We start from the raw sequence: 17,826 nt of genomic DNA on the forward strand, positions 1-17,826 counted from the left end.
ACTAGAGTCCAGAGCAGTCATGTCTCATGAAGCCTAGTGTACATCCCTAATCCAATCCCCTCATTATACCGGGAAGGAAAATACAATTAGAAGAAAAGAGCTGTCCCTAGAGCGATAGGACAGTGGGTAGGGCACTTGCTTGCCTTCAACATGCAGCCAACCTAGGTTTGATCCCTAGCACTCCTTATGGTCCACTAAGCATCACCAGGAATTGGTTCCTGAATAATGATCCAGGAATAAGCTTTGAGCACCACCAGGTGTGGCCCCAAACCAGAATAACTAAGAGGAAGGACCCTACCTCTGGTGGTAAGGGAAGTTAGTAAGTTAGTGATAAGAGCAAGGCCAGAATGATTATTCTGGAACACACACACACACACACACACACACACACACACTCACACACACCACTGCCTATTGCCTTTTCATGTATTTTATTCCACAGTGATTTATCCCCTTTGAACCTTGGCCACCATTTTACAAAAGATTAACTGTAACACTGTTGTCCCATTGTTCATCAATTTGCTCAAGCAGGCACCAGTAACATCTCCATTGTGAGACTTGTTATTGTTTTTGGCATATCAAATACACCACAGATAGCTTGCCAGGCTTTGCCGCATGGGCAAGATACTCTCAGTAGCTTGCCAGACTCTCTGAGAGGGGCGGAGGAATCGAACCCAGGTCGGCTGAGTGCAAGGCAAACACCCTACCCGCTGTGCTATCGCTCCAGTCCTATAGAAGATTGGTATTTTAAAATCCCATTTTAACAGATGAGAAAAAGTTGAGTCCTGCCTACATGTAGTCAGAGACTCACCTGGCCCAAACATTACTCTGCATCATTTATAAGTCTGAGCTTGTCTTGTCCACTCATTGTTCTGATCAGAGTATCCAGACAATTTGATGGGTTTGGAGAACACCAGGACTTTCTGCTTGCCAAGGCCTGAGCCGGGGAGTTCATCTTTCTTTGTCTCCCTCCAGGAGAATTCCTGAGTTTTGCGGATGACTTGCTCTCTGGCCTGGGTACATCTTGTGTGGCAGCGGGTCGAAGCCATGGAGAGGCTCCTGAAGTCAGTATCTACTCCGTCATCTTCAAGTGTCTGGAGCCCGACGGTCTCTACAAGTAAGAAATGTTGGGTGCATGGGGGTTGTAATGCAGACTAGATACATAGGAGCCTGGGAGGGAAGGCATGACTAATCTGCCCAAGCCAGCCAGATGTCTGACTGGCCTGCCTGTGTGTGCACCTGGAGAGGTGAAGATTTTAGAGGCATCTACGATGATGAGTCCTGATGAGTCACTAGGTAATACAAGATTAGTGCTAAACAGTACATAGAGACCATCAACTTAAGCTCATTTCTAAGAATCCATAATCCAATGGGAAGAGTGACATTAGCAAGGAAGGCAGGTACAAGGATTCCCTGGCCAATGCTCCTTTCTTAACTCTGTGATGTCTCCACTGGGTATTATCAGATTGACAAATCTGATTGACAAATCATACACAAACATATACCTATTATAAACAGATCTAGCCAGTCCCTTAAACATGATACCAATACTGAGACTGGGGGAGTAGGGAAGCTTCGTAAGATGGAACTTCCAAGTGTTGTTCATGTACTGGACTTGCCAGAGGTGGCACCTGGGAGCAGTGGGGACTATGGCAAACATTATTGGGAGCAGAGATATTCCTTTTTAGTGTACATTAGAATCTTTGCATCCAAACTTCTGGACACGCTAAAGGAAGTAATTCTGAGACTTGTATGCTTATCTCAGAGAGAAAATGTGGGCTAATTTTATCTTTATTTCATGGCCCAGTGGGTAATATCACATCTGCATTTAGCTATCATAAACTATAACATAGTTCTAAAGAATACCCTAATTATGAAATTATAGCCTAATCTTCCTGCCAACTTAGAGTACTCTAATTGTCATCAAGGTGAGCATTAATCACAAGTATTCAACTCATTTTTTATACTCAGTGATTCACATGTCCATCTTATTTTTTTGGCGGGGGGGGGGCTACACCCAGTGATGCTTAGAGGTTACTTCTGGCTCTGCACTCAGGAGTTACCCCTTGCAATGTTTGGGGAACCATATAGGATACCGGGGATCGAACCCAGGTCAGCCACAAACAATGCAAATACCCTACCCACTGTACTGTCTCTCTGGGATCATCTTTCTACTCAGTCATGTATTTATCCTTTAATCTATCCTGACTTTTCTCACTCCCTTCTTCCCCTTGCCATCATCCATCCATCCATCCATCCATAATTTCTTACAGATGATCACTAATTTGCCTAATCATTCATTTTTCAATCATTCACACTTTCATTTACTCATTAATAGCACATTTACTTACCCGGTGGTTATTTTTATGAGAATTTCTTGGGCTACAGAATGTAAACAGAAATGCAGCTTTAAAAGAGGGTATCCCCAGATAGCATAAATGCTAGTGGTATGATCACAGAGAGAAACCACTGAACACTGCTGGGTATAGCCCCAAAACCAAAATTTAAAAAAAATTAAAAATTAATGGTGGTGTGAGTGGATTTAAATCTGCCTCTGACATTTTTGGTTATGTAAACTTAGAAAAGTTTTCTTACCTCTTTGAGACACTGTAAGACATACATGATAAGATGTAAGTCCTAGCGTTGTGTGAGAATTAAAGAAATGCCTGCTCACAGTGTCTGAACCTGTGTCCTCCATAAACATACTTTATGGAATTGCTCTATAACATGTGTCCCAAACATGTCCCACCCCTGATTCCTCTCTCTAGCTTCAGATTTTGAGTTTTCTAGAGATTATGGTGTTCTTTTGAATGAATGGCATCGCTTGGCTTACTAATAACACTCAATTTATTCATGTATCAAACTCGGAAATAGCACTATGAACTGCGGATTGGGTGTCAGACCCTGCTCTTCTATCATCTAGTAGACATTGGGACCTACTTTTTGTTTATGTCAGAAGACAAAGTCGGATGGAGATAGTGAGGGCTGGAGAAGTGGTATCCCCAAAGTACAATAATGTATGGGCTCTCCCCCAGGGGGGGCACCAAAGCACACTTCAGAATATCTGGCTTGGTCTCAAAGCAGGACTTGGATGGGAAATACCTAGATCCTGGCATGTACCAGGCTCCAGATCCCATCTCCTCCACCCCATGGCATGTTGGGCACAGGCAGCTGTAACCTGGTGTCAACCCCAGCATTGCCAAGGAGGACCCCTACCCCTCAACAAAAGAGTCTCTTGGGGGTCCAGCTCATGAGAATCTGCATCTTCACACTTCTGATCTGTATTCCCTAGGGCTCTGGGGTCACTGCTTCTGTGAACTCAGTGTTCGGGACTAAATGACGAACTAAGAGGTCCCCTCCAACTCTGGACTCTCTGCTTCTGTGAATGAAGTGGTGTGTTTAACATTTCCCTGAGGCCCAACTTCTGCTTCCTCCCCCCCATTGAGGGCATAGACTGGGAGGTTGGGTGGGAGGGCGCAGACAGCTCTGGTTTCCTTCCTCTGCCCCGTGCCTGATCAGTTTTCCGACGCTGAGTGTTCTCCTTGGCCTTCTGGGGCCCCTCGGCCCCCTGTGTGGATATGTGGAGACTGTGTTTTGCTCCCTGGGTCTGCAGGAATATTTGAGGATGTCGTGTTAGAAACCTGTCCCCATGGTGAGAGTGACCCACGGACTCTACCAGTATGGAAATGAGGCGTGCAAGATATGGTCACTGTTGATTTTTGCTGCCCAGGTTGTTCTAATGATCAAGTTATGTTCCCTCCCCTACCATGCTCCAACTGCTGGGACAGTGTCCAGAAAAGTGGAGAGGGACAGAGCCACGATGGGGTTCCCATCCATTTCCTTGAGTAGCAAGTGTGTGATATGTGGGGACTTGGTGTGAGCCAGGCTGGAACCCTAGACAACAGCTATGGAGCACGCACTGCCATGTTTAATGCAACTCCCCAAGCACTGAGTGCAGAGCCCTGACAAGTCACCTGCCAGCCTTTTAGAGACGCCCATTTGCCCTTGCCCATCCTTTCCCTCTCTGCCTGCCTGGGCTTTCCCCACACCCACCCTCATGACTCACGTCTTGAAGTCAAGAGCATCTTTTCTCCTTTTGTCCTGGAGATGTGCTGGTTAGTCTCTTGTCATCCCTAGCTCAGAATATGTCTTTATTTTATTTTTATTTTTGAAATTGATTTTATTAATAGCCAGCCCTGGGATCCAGGCCTCTCTGACTTGGAGCCAGGGCGTTGTTTGGATGGTTCCCTCCTCCCGCTGGCGGCTCTTCTCCCCAGAAGTCTGACTGGCTTGCACTCCAGTTCTAAAATAGTCCTAGTGTCGGTTCTTGGGGCTGGCTCTTTCCCTCTCTCCCTCTCTCTCTCCCTCTCCCTCTCTCTCTCTCCGTCTCTCTCCTTCTCTCCTTCTCTCTCTCCATCTCTCTCCCTCTCTCTCCCTCCCCCTCTCTTTCTCCCTCCCTCCCTCTCTTTCTCCCTCTCTCTCCCTCACTCTCTCCTTCTTCCCTCTCTCTCTCCCTCCCTCTCTCTCCCTCCCTCTCTCTCTCTCTCTCTCTCTCTCTCTCTCTCTCTCTCTCTCTCTCTCTCTCTCTTTCCCCTTCGGCTTCCTTATTCCTTACTGGAATTAGTCTTCTTCCTCTTACATGAAAAGAGAAGCCAGGCTGGGGGACAGCCTAAACTGAACTGAATGTAGACGGTACCTGACACTCATACCCGACTCTGGACAGTGTTCAGCACTGTTCTGATTTTCATGTCTTCCTCCGGGGGTAGGGGGCTGGAGGAGGCTGGTCACCATCCCTACCTGAGGGAGTTACAAGAAAGACAGGGAAGGGAGACAACTCCATAAGCTGAGGTCAACCGAAAGCCCAAAAGCATCTTCTAAGAGGCCAGCAGGAAATGTCAGAGACTTTCTCCTCCCTGTTTTGTTCTTGGTGTCCATCCTGGTTTTTAGCGCCTCTTGCTTCCAGGAGCTGTTTCCTATGAGACAGGTTGAGGTCCCACCAGACTCGGAGAGGATGGCTGTTTGGGATCCTTTTGCATGAAATAGGATGAAAAGATAGGTTGGGTAAAGCTCCCTAAAGTATAAATTAAGTTCAATGACTGCCAGTTGGCATGGTCAAGGATTTAGGTGGTGGCTACATGGAGGAGTGGTGTCCAGGCACGAAATCCACACTGACGTCCTGCCAGTTCTTCCTCTGGGACTTGGGGGCTCAACTTCAGATGTTCTCCTTGCTCTACAATTCCAGCATCTTCCAAAAGAAGCTGCCTGAAACTCACCCAAGCTTCAGAGTTCTGGGAATGAATGCCTTTGCCTTGGGGTTTGTTCTCTTTCTCTTTCTCTCTTCTCTTGGGTGTCTGCCCTTCCAATTTTTCTTCCTCTCTCATTTTTTTGTCATCTCTTTATTCTCTGCACCCCTTTCAGTATCTCCTCACCTCTATCTTTTCACCCACCGTCAATATTTTCTGCAGAGCTCATGGCCGGTCATTCTCCTAAGTCATTCCTGCTTGCCTTTCTGTCCATTGTTCTCTTTAAAAAAATGGGTTTTTTGCATTGTTCTTTTAATTTCTGCCTCTCTATGTGTATCTCACTCTGTCCTGCTTTTATTATTTTATATTTGTGCAATCTTTCTCTCTCCCTCTCTCTCTCTCTCTCTCTCTCTCAACTTAGTGCCCCTCCATCCTCACCCCCTCTCCCCCACCCCACCTAGGAAGACAAATTGAGTTAGTAGCCCCCCATCTACAGTGCTGCGGGGTTGAAACCAGTCGGAGAAGTGAAAGTCAAAGCTAATTTTCTGTCCTAAACTCACCCTGGTGTAACAAAACAGAAACATCAGCACCCGGGCCCTGTTTAAATTGAATTTCCTTGTTTGTTTCATGTGTTTTGCTTTTGAATGAAAACAAACAAAGAGCAGCAGAGGGAGAGGGTCCCCTGAAGGTCTGACAATGTGGCCAGCCCAAGGTTGGAGGTTATTGGAGTCCCAGGGTGACCCCAGGAAGGAATCTCCACTTGGGATGGATGGGTCCAGCGAGGCTGGGCACCCGTGGCCCCCTAGCCTGGCCAGAGGCCTAGATACCATTCTTGTTGCTGCTCCCCAATTTCCTATTACCCAAGGTAATTAGCCTCTGTCTGGTCTTGGCTGCCTTGCCTTTCTCTACTCGTGGACGACTGCCAAGGAGTCCTGAGCAAACACGCAGCTCAGCCAGGCCCGATTCCTGGGGTGGGGGATCTCATTCCCACACATTCAGAGCCTTGCCCCCCAGCCCACCCTCGCCTCCCTGGCCTCAGCTCTATGAAAGGAATGCCCGGGGAGCCTGGGTACTGCCACCACATACCAAGAGTCACAGTGGCACCAGCGGCACAGCTGCGGGCTCCTTCTCGGCGGCAGTGGGTAGAGTTGGAGTGGAAGAATCCAAGGGAACCCCGGGACCCAGCATTGTCAAGAAAGGGCGGGTCAGGAGCCCAACAGCTGTTCCCACACTTGGGCACTTCCCTTGCCTCTCTGAGACCTAAGGTGCTAGGTCCTCCCCTCTCTCCTAGCCTTGGTGTTCTCATCTGTGAAATGGAAAGATGTGACCTTGCCCACAGAGCTAGTGGAAGCGGTGGTGTGTGTGTGTGTGTGGGGGGAGAGTGGCGGGAGTGGATTATATGAATTCTCTGACATGGGCTGGGTAACAGGAGCTGCTCTGAAGCTGATACAGTTCATTGCCACTCACAGTGTGCCAGGAGCTGGGGTAACATGGCATAGGGCCGTCTTATCTGGCTCTCCCTGCAATGCCTTGGATCTGGTGCTACGTGTATCTGTTTATTAGCAACGTTCTCTCCCACTACACGGATGACAAGGCCAACGCTGAGGGCATAAACCTGTTGGCTAGGGTCATGTGGCAAGAATGGATGGAGCAGCAATTCCTACCTAAGCCAGCTCTGTCCTGTGTCCCGCCCCTCGCACCCTGTCCGGGGTCCCTGTCTTGATCCAGTCCAGGGGCAGTGTTGTCCAGGGAGGATGTGGGTGGATAAAGGGGATAAAGAACACCAAGCTTGGACCCAAGCTGGGATCTCCCTTGTGGCAGCTGGCAGACTTCCCAGGGTGGGTACCTCACCCCTCACCTTTCTCATCCGTAAAATGGAGCTAATTACCCTCATCCATAAAAAGGGAGGTAATTAATCAGACCTCCCAGAGGTGCTGCCAAGATTAAGCCGGAGAGCAGACGAGAAAGTGCTTTGAACGTTTCAGAAGGTTGTGTGTGCACCTGGAGGGTTAGCATGATCCCTCCATGTTTGGCAGCAACGGGCGGGTGATTGACTTTTTGAATCTGCACACCCCTCCCCAGCCTGGACCACACACACTTGTGTTTTTAAATTAGGTCTTTGAAAACAGACAGGGGTGAATTTTTACATCGGCTTCACCACATACCCACTGTGTAGCCTTGGGCAAATTTCTTAACCTTTCTGAGTTTTAGTTTATGCATCTATGACATAGACTCATTTTCCAGGACCTGTTTCATAAACATGCGCAAATTCGGTGCACCAGAGACAAGTGAAGAACACGATGATAGACCCTAATGAAAAGAGTGGAGGAAGGGGGAGAGGGAATGAGTGACAGGAGGAGGCGGAGCTAATGAGTGACCCGAGGTGGCAGCGCGCCCACTTGAATGTCTGTGATTAGTGTGTTCTCAAGTCTGTGATCAAACACGCCAACCAAACACTGGTGCCTGGGGGCACAGAACATCCCAGTGGGTAGCAGCCCGAGCCTTCCTCTCTGCCACTGCCCCCTCGGCTCTTCCCTCCCCAGCCCACTTGCTAGAATACGCCCTTTTCTTTCTCTCTCAAGCTCGATGCTTGGACTCTTTCTTATGCCGGGTAGCTCTCTTCCTGGTCTTCCCACCAGAGGTTTCTTGTGTTCCTAAGGGGTTCCTACAGGGTCCAAGATGAAATGTCAGATCACCCTTCTGTCACCCATGGGCCCTCGTAAAGCCGTGGTGATTTAGGATTGCTGTCTCAGCTTTTCCATCCTCTCTCACTAGACTGTCATTTGCATGGAGCGGGGGCTGCGTCTGCCTTTTCCATCCTAGGTCCTGGCTCCTAGAACGGCCGCTGGTGTGAAGAAACCAAGAAGAGTTGTTGAGAGATCTGCTCCCATTCCCAAGTCATTGCAGGAGACTGGAGATGGGGCATCTCTCCTTTACTCTCCTCTCCAAACCCACACACATATCCAGAGTGCACACAGTGTGTATCCGGCCATGGGTTAGACCTCTGATTTCCAGCCAGTGGACTGCAGAAATTCCTGCTGAAAAATTGTAAAAGAGTTATTGAGGTATTGCCATGCAACACAGTATGCCTCGGTAAAATTTTGATTTCATGATATTAGATTTAACAAGTCACTGTCACAAGTCACTGTCATCCCGTTGTTCATCAATTTGTTTGAGCGGGCACCAGTAACGTCTCTCCTTGAGAGACTTATTGTTACTGTTCTTGGCATATCCAATATGCACAGTTTGGGCGTTTGCCTTTCATACGGCCGACCCGAGTTTAATTCCTCCGCCCCTCTCAGAGAGCCCGGCAAGCTACCGAGATTATCGAGCCCACGCTGCAGAGCCTGGCAAGCTACCCGTGCGTATTGGATATGCCAAGATTTAAAAAGTAATACACAAAATTATTATTTTTTGAAGTAAACAGATATTAGTTAGAGGTTTTTGATGGAAGGAGGAAGGGATAAGCGGAAAAGAAAAACAGTAGGAGTAACACGCTCAAGAGAGAACTTGGGCTTCTCCGAGGATGGAGAGAGCTCTACACACATCCTAGCACTGGACACGAAACCATGAAAGTACACATCTCAAGAGGGGAGATGCGGGCAACACGTGTGCTCGGGCACTGCATGTGCTCGGCCACGTGGGCACAAGCAGCACATGGACTCAGGCAGCATATGCGCCAATACACAAAATTATTATAAGTAGCAAGTGATTTTATTTCTGCCAAGTTCTCTGTAAAAATGTCTACTATTTCCATTGGTCTGCAGGTTAAAAATAAAGGTTGAATAGTACTGTTTTCAATAGAGGCTCTCTCTCTCTTTCTCTCTCACTCTTTCTCTCTCTCTCTACCTTGAGGTTGCTCTCTTTCTCTTTATCACTCATTCTGTGTTTCTACGTCTTATCTTTATCTTTCTATGATGAATGTTATCTTATCTATAATTCTCAAAAATAATCCTCCAAGTCATTAATCTCATCCAGTAGATTACGCTTACTAAGGTACAGTGAAGTCAGGTAACTTGACCCATGCCACAGAACTAGTTGAGTGAAGAAGCCCAGCTTTGAGGTTGACCAATTCATTCCCAGAGCCTAACCTTGAAATGACTCCACTTGAGAACTGGCTTTGTAGAAGTGGCAAAAGCCATATGGGGAGCACTAAGTAAAGGGATCTGGGATGCACAGAGCCTTTAATACAAGAACTAACTTCCCTGATCCGTACCAAATGCTACCACCATACCAAATGGTGACCAGAAAACTCCATTCTGTGTGGAATCGGACTATGACCTGAGTCTATGCAGAGGAACCTGCGCCTGATGCTCTCAATGTCATTTCAAGGTGTCCAGAATCCCACGCACAAGATAATTGTTACTGGGTGCATTCAGATTTGCATGTAATTCTGTAGTCAAGTCTCAGCTTGTGGCCCAAAGACGATGAATCCAGAAGGCCATGGGGCTTGGGTCCTTTCATGAAGCTTTATTGGCCTTCCCATCACCCTGCGACACCCCCTCCTTAGGCATAGCCTGGCAGCTAGGACGAGTGCCATAGATACCATAATTATATATTAGACGAAATCCCAGTGTTCACTTTTATTTACATTCCTACCCTACCCTCTTCATTTCCTCTCTTGATGCCAAGAATCGGCCCAGAATACTGGAAGCGGCATGAAAATCATCAAGAGTCCTCTAGGGCAGGCTTTGGAAAGTGCTAGTCCAGAGGATGGGAGTAAAGAAACCGGAGGGGCACCCTCCCCCTCCCCCCACAAGCTCTAAGCAACTCGGAGGCCTCGAGCCTAGAGGTCCACTCCTAAGACCTCAACAGGTAGAAATGTTGCACAAGTTCAAGGGCTGTACATCTCAACCGAGGACACAGTCTGGAGAGAGACTTGGGTTCCCAGCCATGGGAGTGGGATGGGATTTGGGTCCACGTGGAGGGGTTTCACTGAGTTCAAGTCTTGCACCCTCTCCGAGGATCTGGTCTATTGAGTGGCCTTCCTGAGCCACCAAGCTTCTGGCTGGACAAGCCTAACTCCCAAGAGGAATTCCAGCTCCTAGGACAAAGGAGATGGACACAAAGTAGTTCTTCCAGGCTGACCTGCACTGAGCTGCAAACTCTGGATGAGTGGGAGGAAAGCTGAGGGCTGACCCAGGGCAGCCTGGAGGGGCTGAGAGTTACTGTGTTGATCTCCTCTGCTTGTGGCTGTACTGTTTTCCTCTTTTTAATTTAATTTAATTTTTTTATTTTTAATTGAATCACCATGAGATACAGTTACAACCCTTTGATGTTTGAGTTTCAATCATACAATGATCGAACACTCATCCCTCCACCAGTGCATATTTTCCACCACCAATGTCCCCAACATCCCCCTCCTTCCCAACCCTCCCCCTCCCTCTATGACAGACACTTTCCCCCATACTCTCTCTCTATCTTTGGGCGTTGTGGTTTGCAATATAGTTACTGAGAGCCTATCACATTTAGTCCTTTATCTGCTTTCAGCACACATCTCCCATCCCTAATGATTCCTCCAACCAACATTGACTTAGTGATCCCTTCTCTATTGCAGCTGCCCACGGCTATACTATTGAAATGTGCCTTTCCTCTTTGTGCTTGTCCTTCACCTAGCATTCTTCCCTCATTCCCCTCTCTTTTTTCTTTCTCTCTCCCCTGCTTCCTCCCTTTTTTCCTTCCTTCTTCTTCCCTACCTTCTCCTTTCATCCCCTTCCTTTCCCTCCTCTCCCCTTTGATCCCCATCTCTCCTGTCCCTTCCCTCCCTGCCCCTTCCCTTCCCTTCCCTTCCCTTCCCTTCCCTTCCCTTCCCTTCCCTTCCCTTCCCTTCCCTTCCCTTCCCTTCCCTTCCCTTCCCTTCCCTTCCCTTCCCTTCCCTTCCCTTCCCTTCCCTTCCCTTCCCTTCCCTTCCCTTGCCTTCCCTTCCCTTCCCTTGCCTTCCCTTCCCTTCCCTTCCCTTCCCTTCCCTTCCCTTCCCTTCCCTTCCCTTCCCTTCCCTTCCCTTCCCTTCCCTTCCCTTGCCTTGCCTTCCCTTCCCTTCCCTTCCCTTCCCTTCCCTTCCCTTCCCTTCCCTTCCCTTCCCTTCCCTTCCCTTCCCTTCCCTTCCCCCATCTACCTTTTTCTCTCACTATGTCCTTTCCTTCCCTCCCTCCCTCCCTCCCTCCCTCCCTCCCTCCCTTCCTTCCTTCCTTCCTTCCTTCCTTCCTCCCTCCCTCCCTCCCTCCCTTCCTCCCTTCCTTCCTTCCTTCCTTCCTTCCTTCCTTCCTTCCTTCCTTCCTTCCTTCCTTCCTTCCTTCCTTCCTTCCTTCCTTCCTTCCTTCCTTTCCTTTCTCCTCTCTTTTTTTTCATCCCTCCTTCATCCCTCCTATCCTCTCTTCCTGAATTCCCCTTTGTTTGAGACCAGAGAGAGATACCATTCAACCAGCTGGAGCATATAATTTGCACACCGAAAGCACAGTTTCCATCCCCAATACCACATATTGGGTATTGCTTCTGAGTACTACCAAGAGTCACCCCGAGCAGCAAGCCAGCTGTAGCTCCTGAGCACCTCTGGTGTGGTTCAGAAACTGAAAATAAAAACACCTCTACCCTTTTCTTTTCCTTTTTTGCTGTTTATCATCATCATCATCATCATCGTCATCATCATCATCATCATCATCTTTCCTCATCCTCATTCCTTCCCTTCTTGTTCTCTAAGTCACTTAGTCACAGGAAGAACTTCCTCTTGCCAGCTTGCCTCTGCCTCTGACACTTGCCCTCTTTGTGTCTTTACATCTCTCCCTCTCTGCACCCAAACATAAGCTTCAGGGCCTGAGAGCTGATGCTCAGGTGAATCTCCACTTAGGTATGGCCTGGGGTCCTAAGGCTCAGCTGAGCCAAGGCCAATAGTATCCTTTGTCCCCATGGAGTGTGAACTCCCCCTGGCCGCGATGCCCTTTCCCATTGGTCAGGGCCTCGGGGCAATGCAGCGATGCACATCCCCATCCAGTCTAATGTCTGGTCATGCTGACCTCTCCACAGTGCACAGTTAGGGCCCAAGAGAGGGGAAGAGCCTTCTGCAAGCCAGAAGCAAATACAGTCATTCGCCCCAAGCCAAAAAGAGGAAAAATAGCACTATTTTTCAGCTGACAGACAGTGAGGCCCCAAAGGCCTGCTGGGGACTCTCAGTCAGGCTGTTTCTTCCCTCCAGTTGCATGGGGATTTTATGCAGGCATGGGATGCTGGCCAAGGTTCTAAAGGGACAGGGCACACTCAGGTGGGGAGGTCATGCTGTAGAGTGGGGCCTTGAACACCAGTTGAGGAGTTGGATGTGGTCCTGCAGGCAGCGGGGAGCCAGAAGTGGCCTCTGCGGCAGGGCAGTTGGTCTTGGCCTGTGTTTCCTGGGAAGACGTTGTCTGTGGTTCAGAGAACCAGCAGGCTTGAGCTGAGAACCTGGGAGACCACTTGGTGCATGTCTTGGGGCAGATGGGGTCCTGACACGTGATTGGATCCCGAGGAGGGGGCATGTGCTGGGCTACCATGGTACGGTGTGAGCTCTACTTGGTTCTACAAACATGCAGAAAGACTTTTTCTTATTCCTGCTTCTTCAGGGGAAAGGGGTTCTTCAGGCCTGAGGGATGCTTCTGACAATACGTAGACCAAGCAGGTTGGTGGTTCAGTGCTACTTGGCACTGCCAGGGGTATCGGAGATTACCTAGGCCATTCCTGGAGATGATCCATTGCCCTCTAAGGCCATACCCATAACTCAGGGGTCTTCAGGGCTACTCCCATAGATGCTGGGAAGAGGCTTCCAAAGAGAGGTCGCAAACCCTATGTCCAGTTTGCTTCCCAACTTCAGGGACTTTGGATTACAAGATTTCTCCTTCTGAACTTGAGCTTCTGCTTTTTCCAAGTGACTGGGCTGGATGGAGCAGCTTCTTTCCCTGATCTTTGGGAAGCTAAAGAAAGTCCTGAAGTAAGAGCAGTGGACCCAGCCCAATGGCCAGGCTTCCTTATTTCTTCCTGCTGTCTTGACCTGGGTGGGAGTCCCTCATTGCCCACGTCATCCACTTCAGGTGTGGAGGAGGCTGTGCTGAAAGCAGGCTGAAGAACATCGCTGGGAAGGTTCGAGCAAGCTGCTAGATGCCCTTCCCCAGGAATGCTTGTGTGGAGCCGCAGAAGTGGGACAGAATCAAAACTTCTAGCCAGTTGCCTCTTTTCCTTTTCTATTCTCCATTCACCCAAGGAACCCATATCCTCGTTCCCCTATTCTGCTTTCAAAGGCCATGGGCCAGTGCCTTATCTCTTTGTAGAACAGGAATGGCCCCAGGTCTCTGAGAGCAGGCTTATGGGACTGACCAGGCTCCTGTGTCTACCTGGAGTCGACCTGCTGACTTGTTCTGGATCTAAATCAAGATACAAAGTTTCTCTGGGTCTCAATTCCACCTCTGTCAGGTGGGACTACTGGACCAACCTACACTGGAAGTTGAGTAGTAGAGAAGTAGAGAGTAGTATACAGATTCAGAATTCCTAGCACAGTGGGTGTTCAAGCTCAAGCCGATCTCAGGCCAGACAAGACCTACTTTAGTAGGTCTTAATCAAGAGGAACTTGGAGGGAGACTCACTTTGCCCTTTGTGAACTTACACACTTGTTCTTTGTCCTCTGAGACCATCTTGTAGGTCTTCTTTGGACGTGGTTAAATTTGGCAAATTCGAGGTTATTTTCCCCCAACATCTGGCACACTAGAAGATGCATCCCTCTTTTTTTCCTTTCTGTTCTGGGGGCCATTCTGGTGAAACTCAAGGACTGCTCTTAGGTTGGTGCTTGGGGGTTGCTCCTGGTAGTATGTGGGTGTGAGTTCAGAAAGTGGGCACAAGATGCATGCATTCAGTGGCCATGAGCCATTTCTCTACCCTGGCCGGACACTGCAGACAGACACATGAAGGAGGGAAAGGAGGGAACAGGACTGCCAGGCTGGTTGGTGATCAGTTGCCATTTATTCCAATATTTGTTCTGCCATTTATTCCATTCTCCCCACACTCCTATGCCAGTCTCACTGCACATCCCATTCAAGTCTCACACTGCCCCTCATTCCAGTCTTTCACTGCCCCTCATTCCCATCTCATTGTGTGCGCCCAGCCTCACAGCCTTCATTATCCACCCAACCCTCCACAGTTAGGGGTAGCAATACTTCTAGGAGTGGTTGCACAACCAATATACATAAAACCCTTCCCTTGGGCAAAGCTTCTTCTTCTTCTAGGATGAAATTGCATCCTGCAAGGAGATCCACCCAAGGGCAGAATACCACCTAGGAGCAAGTTTCTCCTTCCCTTAGCCCATATCCATTTAAACGGTCATCTTAAATTTACTACTAAATAATATTTCTAGTCATTTTGTATAGACACACTGTATCACTGTATCACTGTCATCCTGTTGTTCATTGTTTTGCTCGAGTGGGTGCCAGTAACATGTCCGTTTGTTCTAGCCCTGAGATTTTAGCAGCCTCTCTTTACTCGTCCTTCCCAATGGTACCGCATTGGAGGCTCTTTCAGGGTCAGGGGAATGAGACCAATCATTGTTACTGTTTTTGGCATATTGAATCACGGGGAGCTTGTCAGGCTCTGCTGTGCAGGCAGAATACTCTCAATAGTTTGCCAGGTTCTCTGAGAAGGAGAACTAGACAATAAGAGGTCACGGTCGCGTGCTTCTGGGAGCTTTGTTTTATAGTCTCTGGATCTTGGCCATTGATGGGATTACATGGCTTCCAGGGGCAGTTTGTGGGTATGACTGCCAAGCTACTGGAAAATGGGGGATCTGGGTGGAGGAGGCCCAGTCTCTATCCAAGCAGGCTTGGAAATCTTAACCCCATGTCCCGCACACCTAGGTTCCTCTGCCAGTTCCTTCATGCGAGAGGCTCGGCCGAGCATGTGGAGAGTGGCCTTGAGCATGGTTGTGGCTGGATTCCGGAGGTAAACATCCAGGGGCAGGAGACTCTGTGTCACTCTCTTCCTGGAGCTTTGTTTTATAGCCTCTGGATCTTGGCCACTGATGGGATTTTACGATGCTGTGGGGCAGTTTGTGGGTATGACTGCCTAGCTACTGGAAAAAGGGGGATCTGGGTGGAGGATCTGGGACCTCCAAGCCTGCTCGGATCAGGACTGGGCCTCCTCCACCCAGATACCCCTGGATGGACACAGTAAGAGACACATGAAGCTTAAATGGTGGCTCTCCTGGGGACATCTCACATGTATCCCAGACTAGGTGTGGGATAGTCCTCAGGCTAGTCTTTCCTAACCCCAGCAGGATCCTTATCCAGTTACTTCTTTTTGGGTAATGACAGAATTTGTCCCTGACCACATTCTTAATTTATTATAAGTTTTATGGCACTTGGCCTGCCTCTTTTCGATGCCAAGGAAGATGACAGCTTGTCCCTTTTTGATACTTGGATAGTTTACAGCTTTCCCTGGGTCCATCCAACTCCTTCGTCAGAACTCTCCTTTTGGGATGTTAGGAACTAAGGGCGACTGAGGCTTAAGCTGAGTAAATATGACAGATGCCCAGGAGTAAATATTATTCAGCGTCAATTAACTCTCAAGTTATAAATGTATAGTGCTGTCTTCCTGTGTCCATACAAAAAGGACATTGCTCTAAAGTAAACTATGCACAGGACATAAAGGAAAGAGAAAAACAATATTTCACTTGTATATACAAAATCCAGGGTCCTTTGAAGAATCTGACTTTACAAGTCACAGGATCTGATTGGGGATGTAGTGATTAACAGATAGGGGAAGCAGAGCACATAGGAAAAGTTAAACATAGAGGAATGGGAGTGCCTAAGGAGCACTGTGGTGGGCATTACTCAATAAACCTAAGCTCCCTGCAGTGGAGAATAAAGGAAAAACCTATCTGATCCAACACTTAGGGGACCATGTTGTTCTAGAATTGGAGCCTGGGCCTCCTGCATGCAAAGCACACACTTAGCCTTTTGAACTATCTTCCCAGCCTGCTTTCCCTCTTCTCCACCCCCATCTTCTTCTGTTCTTTGAATTGATTCCTGCTATGTATCTCATGAGTAAAGAAAACTTAAATTGTCACTTATACAACAAAGGGAGGGTTTTATAAACCATATTTTAGGAATCTGTGAATCTTTACAGAAAAGCTCAGCATTTCAATGAAAATCAATTCACCAAAGGTGAGCAGTGGGTACTACAGAGCAAATGGATACCAGTCCTTCACTCCAGCCTCTGATAGTATTAGCCAAGGACATATGGATGACTTCGTTGCCTTCCCATTAGTACTTTATCATTTATCAGACTTTTACTACTGGCCGTGCATTATGCTATGAATTTTTTGTGTCCACTAAATCTCTGAAACTTCATAACTTGGCAATTTCTAAGTCAGGTACTATGTTATTGCTGTTTTATATAGAAGGAACAGTAGAAAGCTTGAAAGACTGATTCAAGGTTGCCTAATTGGTGAATTACCCAACCATGAGTCCAACACACGAGTCCAATCTGGCTCTAGATGCTGCAGTTACCTTTGGCTACATTTCTGTTCTAGGAATTGGTGAAGCCGACATTTGAAATCCTGTGGCTTGAGCTGAGCCAAGCCCCCAACACAGTGTTTGGGGGAGGGGCTTACAGGTTGTTTATTGTTCTGGAGCAGAAGGGTTTTCTCCAAAATAGAGGCATGAAAGCCGTGAGAAGGCTGGGAACTTAACTAACTGGCTGTTACACTTTGCAAAAAAAAAAAAAAAAAAATATATATATATATATATATATTTGAATGGGGTTAAAAAGAATTGTTACCACGTGATTTGGAATTGGGAAGGACTGTCTTGGAGGCAGAGATGGCAGAGGAAGTAAAAACATAGATGGAAAAATTGAGCCTTGAGATTTCTAAATTTGTGGCCTCAGAGGGCTGACATGAGCTAAGTTTTGTATACTGAGGGCTGAGGTACCACTGAGGAGTTTGAGCAGTAGAAGAAAGCGGAGAAACTCATATTGGGCTTTAGAAAAATCTCTTTGGTGTTTGGGTTGGTGTAGGCACGGCAGGAGGTGGTGAAAGCCTGTAGCATTATTACAGTCCTGGTAAGAGAGAAAATGAACCTGAAATTAGAACATTGGTGGAGGGGCAAGGAGGGAAGAGATTATTGGGGATGAAGTTGTGAGGTTCATGCTTTTCTTTCAGATTTGATGGAAGGGCAACCATTCAACCAGCATCCTTGATAAGACATACCAGAGGCCCCACAATATAAACATCTGTATTCAAATCCACACTCTACCACTTTTCAGTTGTGTAGCCTTTGAATAAAATGAATGATCTTTGAGAACAAATCTTTTTCTACATCCAGAAAGTAGGAATCATAAAATCCACTTCAATTTTTTTTTACAAAGGGTCTCTATGTCAACGTAGGGTAGTCCCATCATTCATATTAATTTCTTCCCGCCCCTCTATCTGTTTCTCTGACATTACAGTCATAATCATTCTTTCCCTCCACCCCCTGACTGCCCAACTTCCCTCTCTCTGTCCCTCTTTCCCCAGGATGCCAGAAATGAAATAACATTCTTTGCGTGTTTGTTCTAAAACTCCTGGCAGCCTTCC

General features: G+C 47.8%; 1 protein-coding gene across 4 annotated transcripts in view; it reads left to right on the plus strand.

Moving 5' to 3' along the window:
• Positions 1–17,826, plus strand: part of ASTN2 (astrotactin 2) — a 1,092,638-nt gene that overhangs the window by 1,016,808 nt on the left and 58,004 nt on the right. For all 4 annotated transcript variants that reach the window (XM_055128058.1, XM_055128127.1, XM_055128183.1 and 1 more), the window contains one exon: positions 976–1,117. In XM_055128058.1, coding sequence (XP_054984033.1) covers positions 976–1,117 — 142 coding nt within the window. The remainder of the gene's footprint in view (positions 1–975; positions 1,118–17,826) is intronic.

The sequence above is a fragment of the Sorex araneus genome, chromosome 1 (assembly GCF_027595985.1).
Source record: "Sorex araneus isolate mSorAra2 chromosome 1, mSorAra2.pri, whole genome shotgun sequence".
Taxonomy (NCBI): domain Eukaryota; kingdom Metazoa; phylum Chordata; class Mammalia; order Eulipotyphla; family Soricidae; genus Sorex; species Sorex araneus.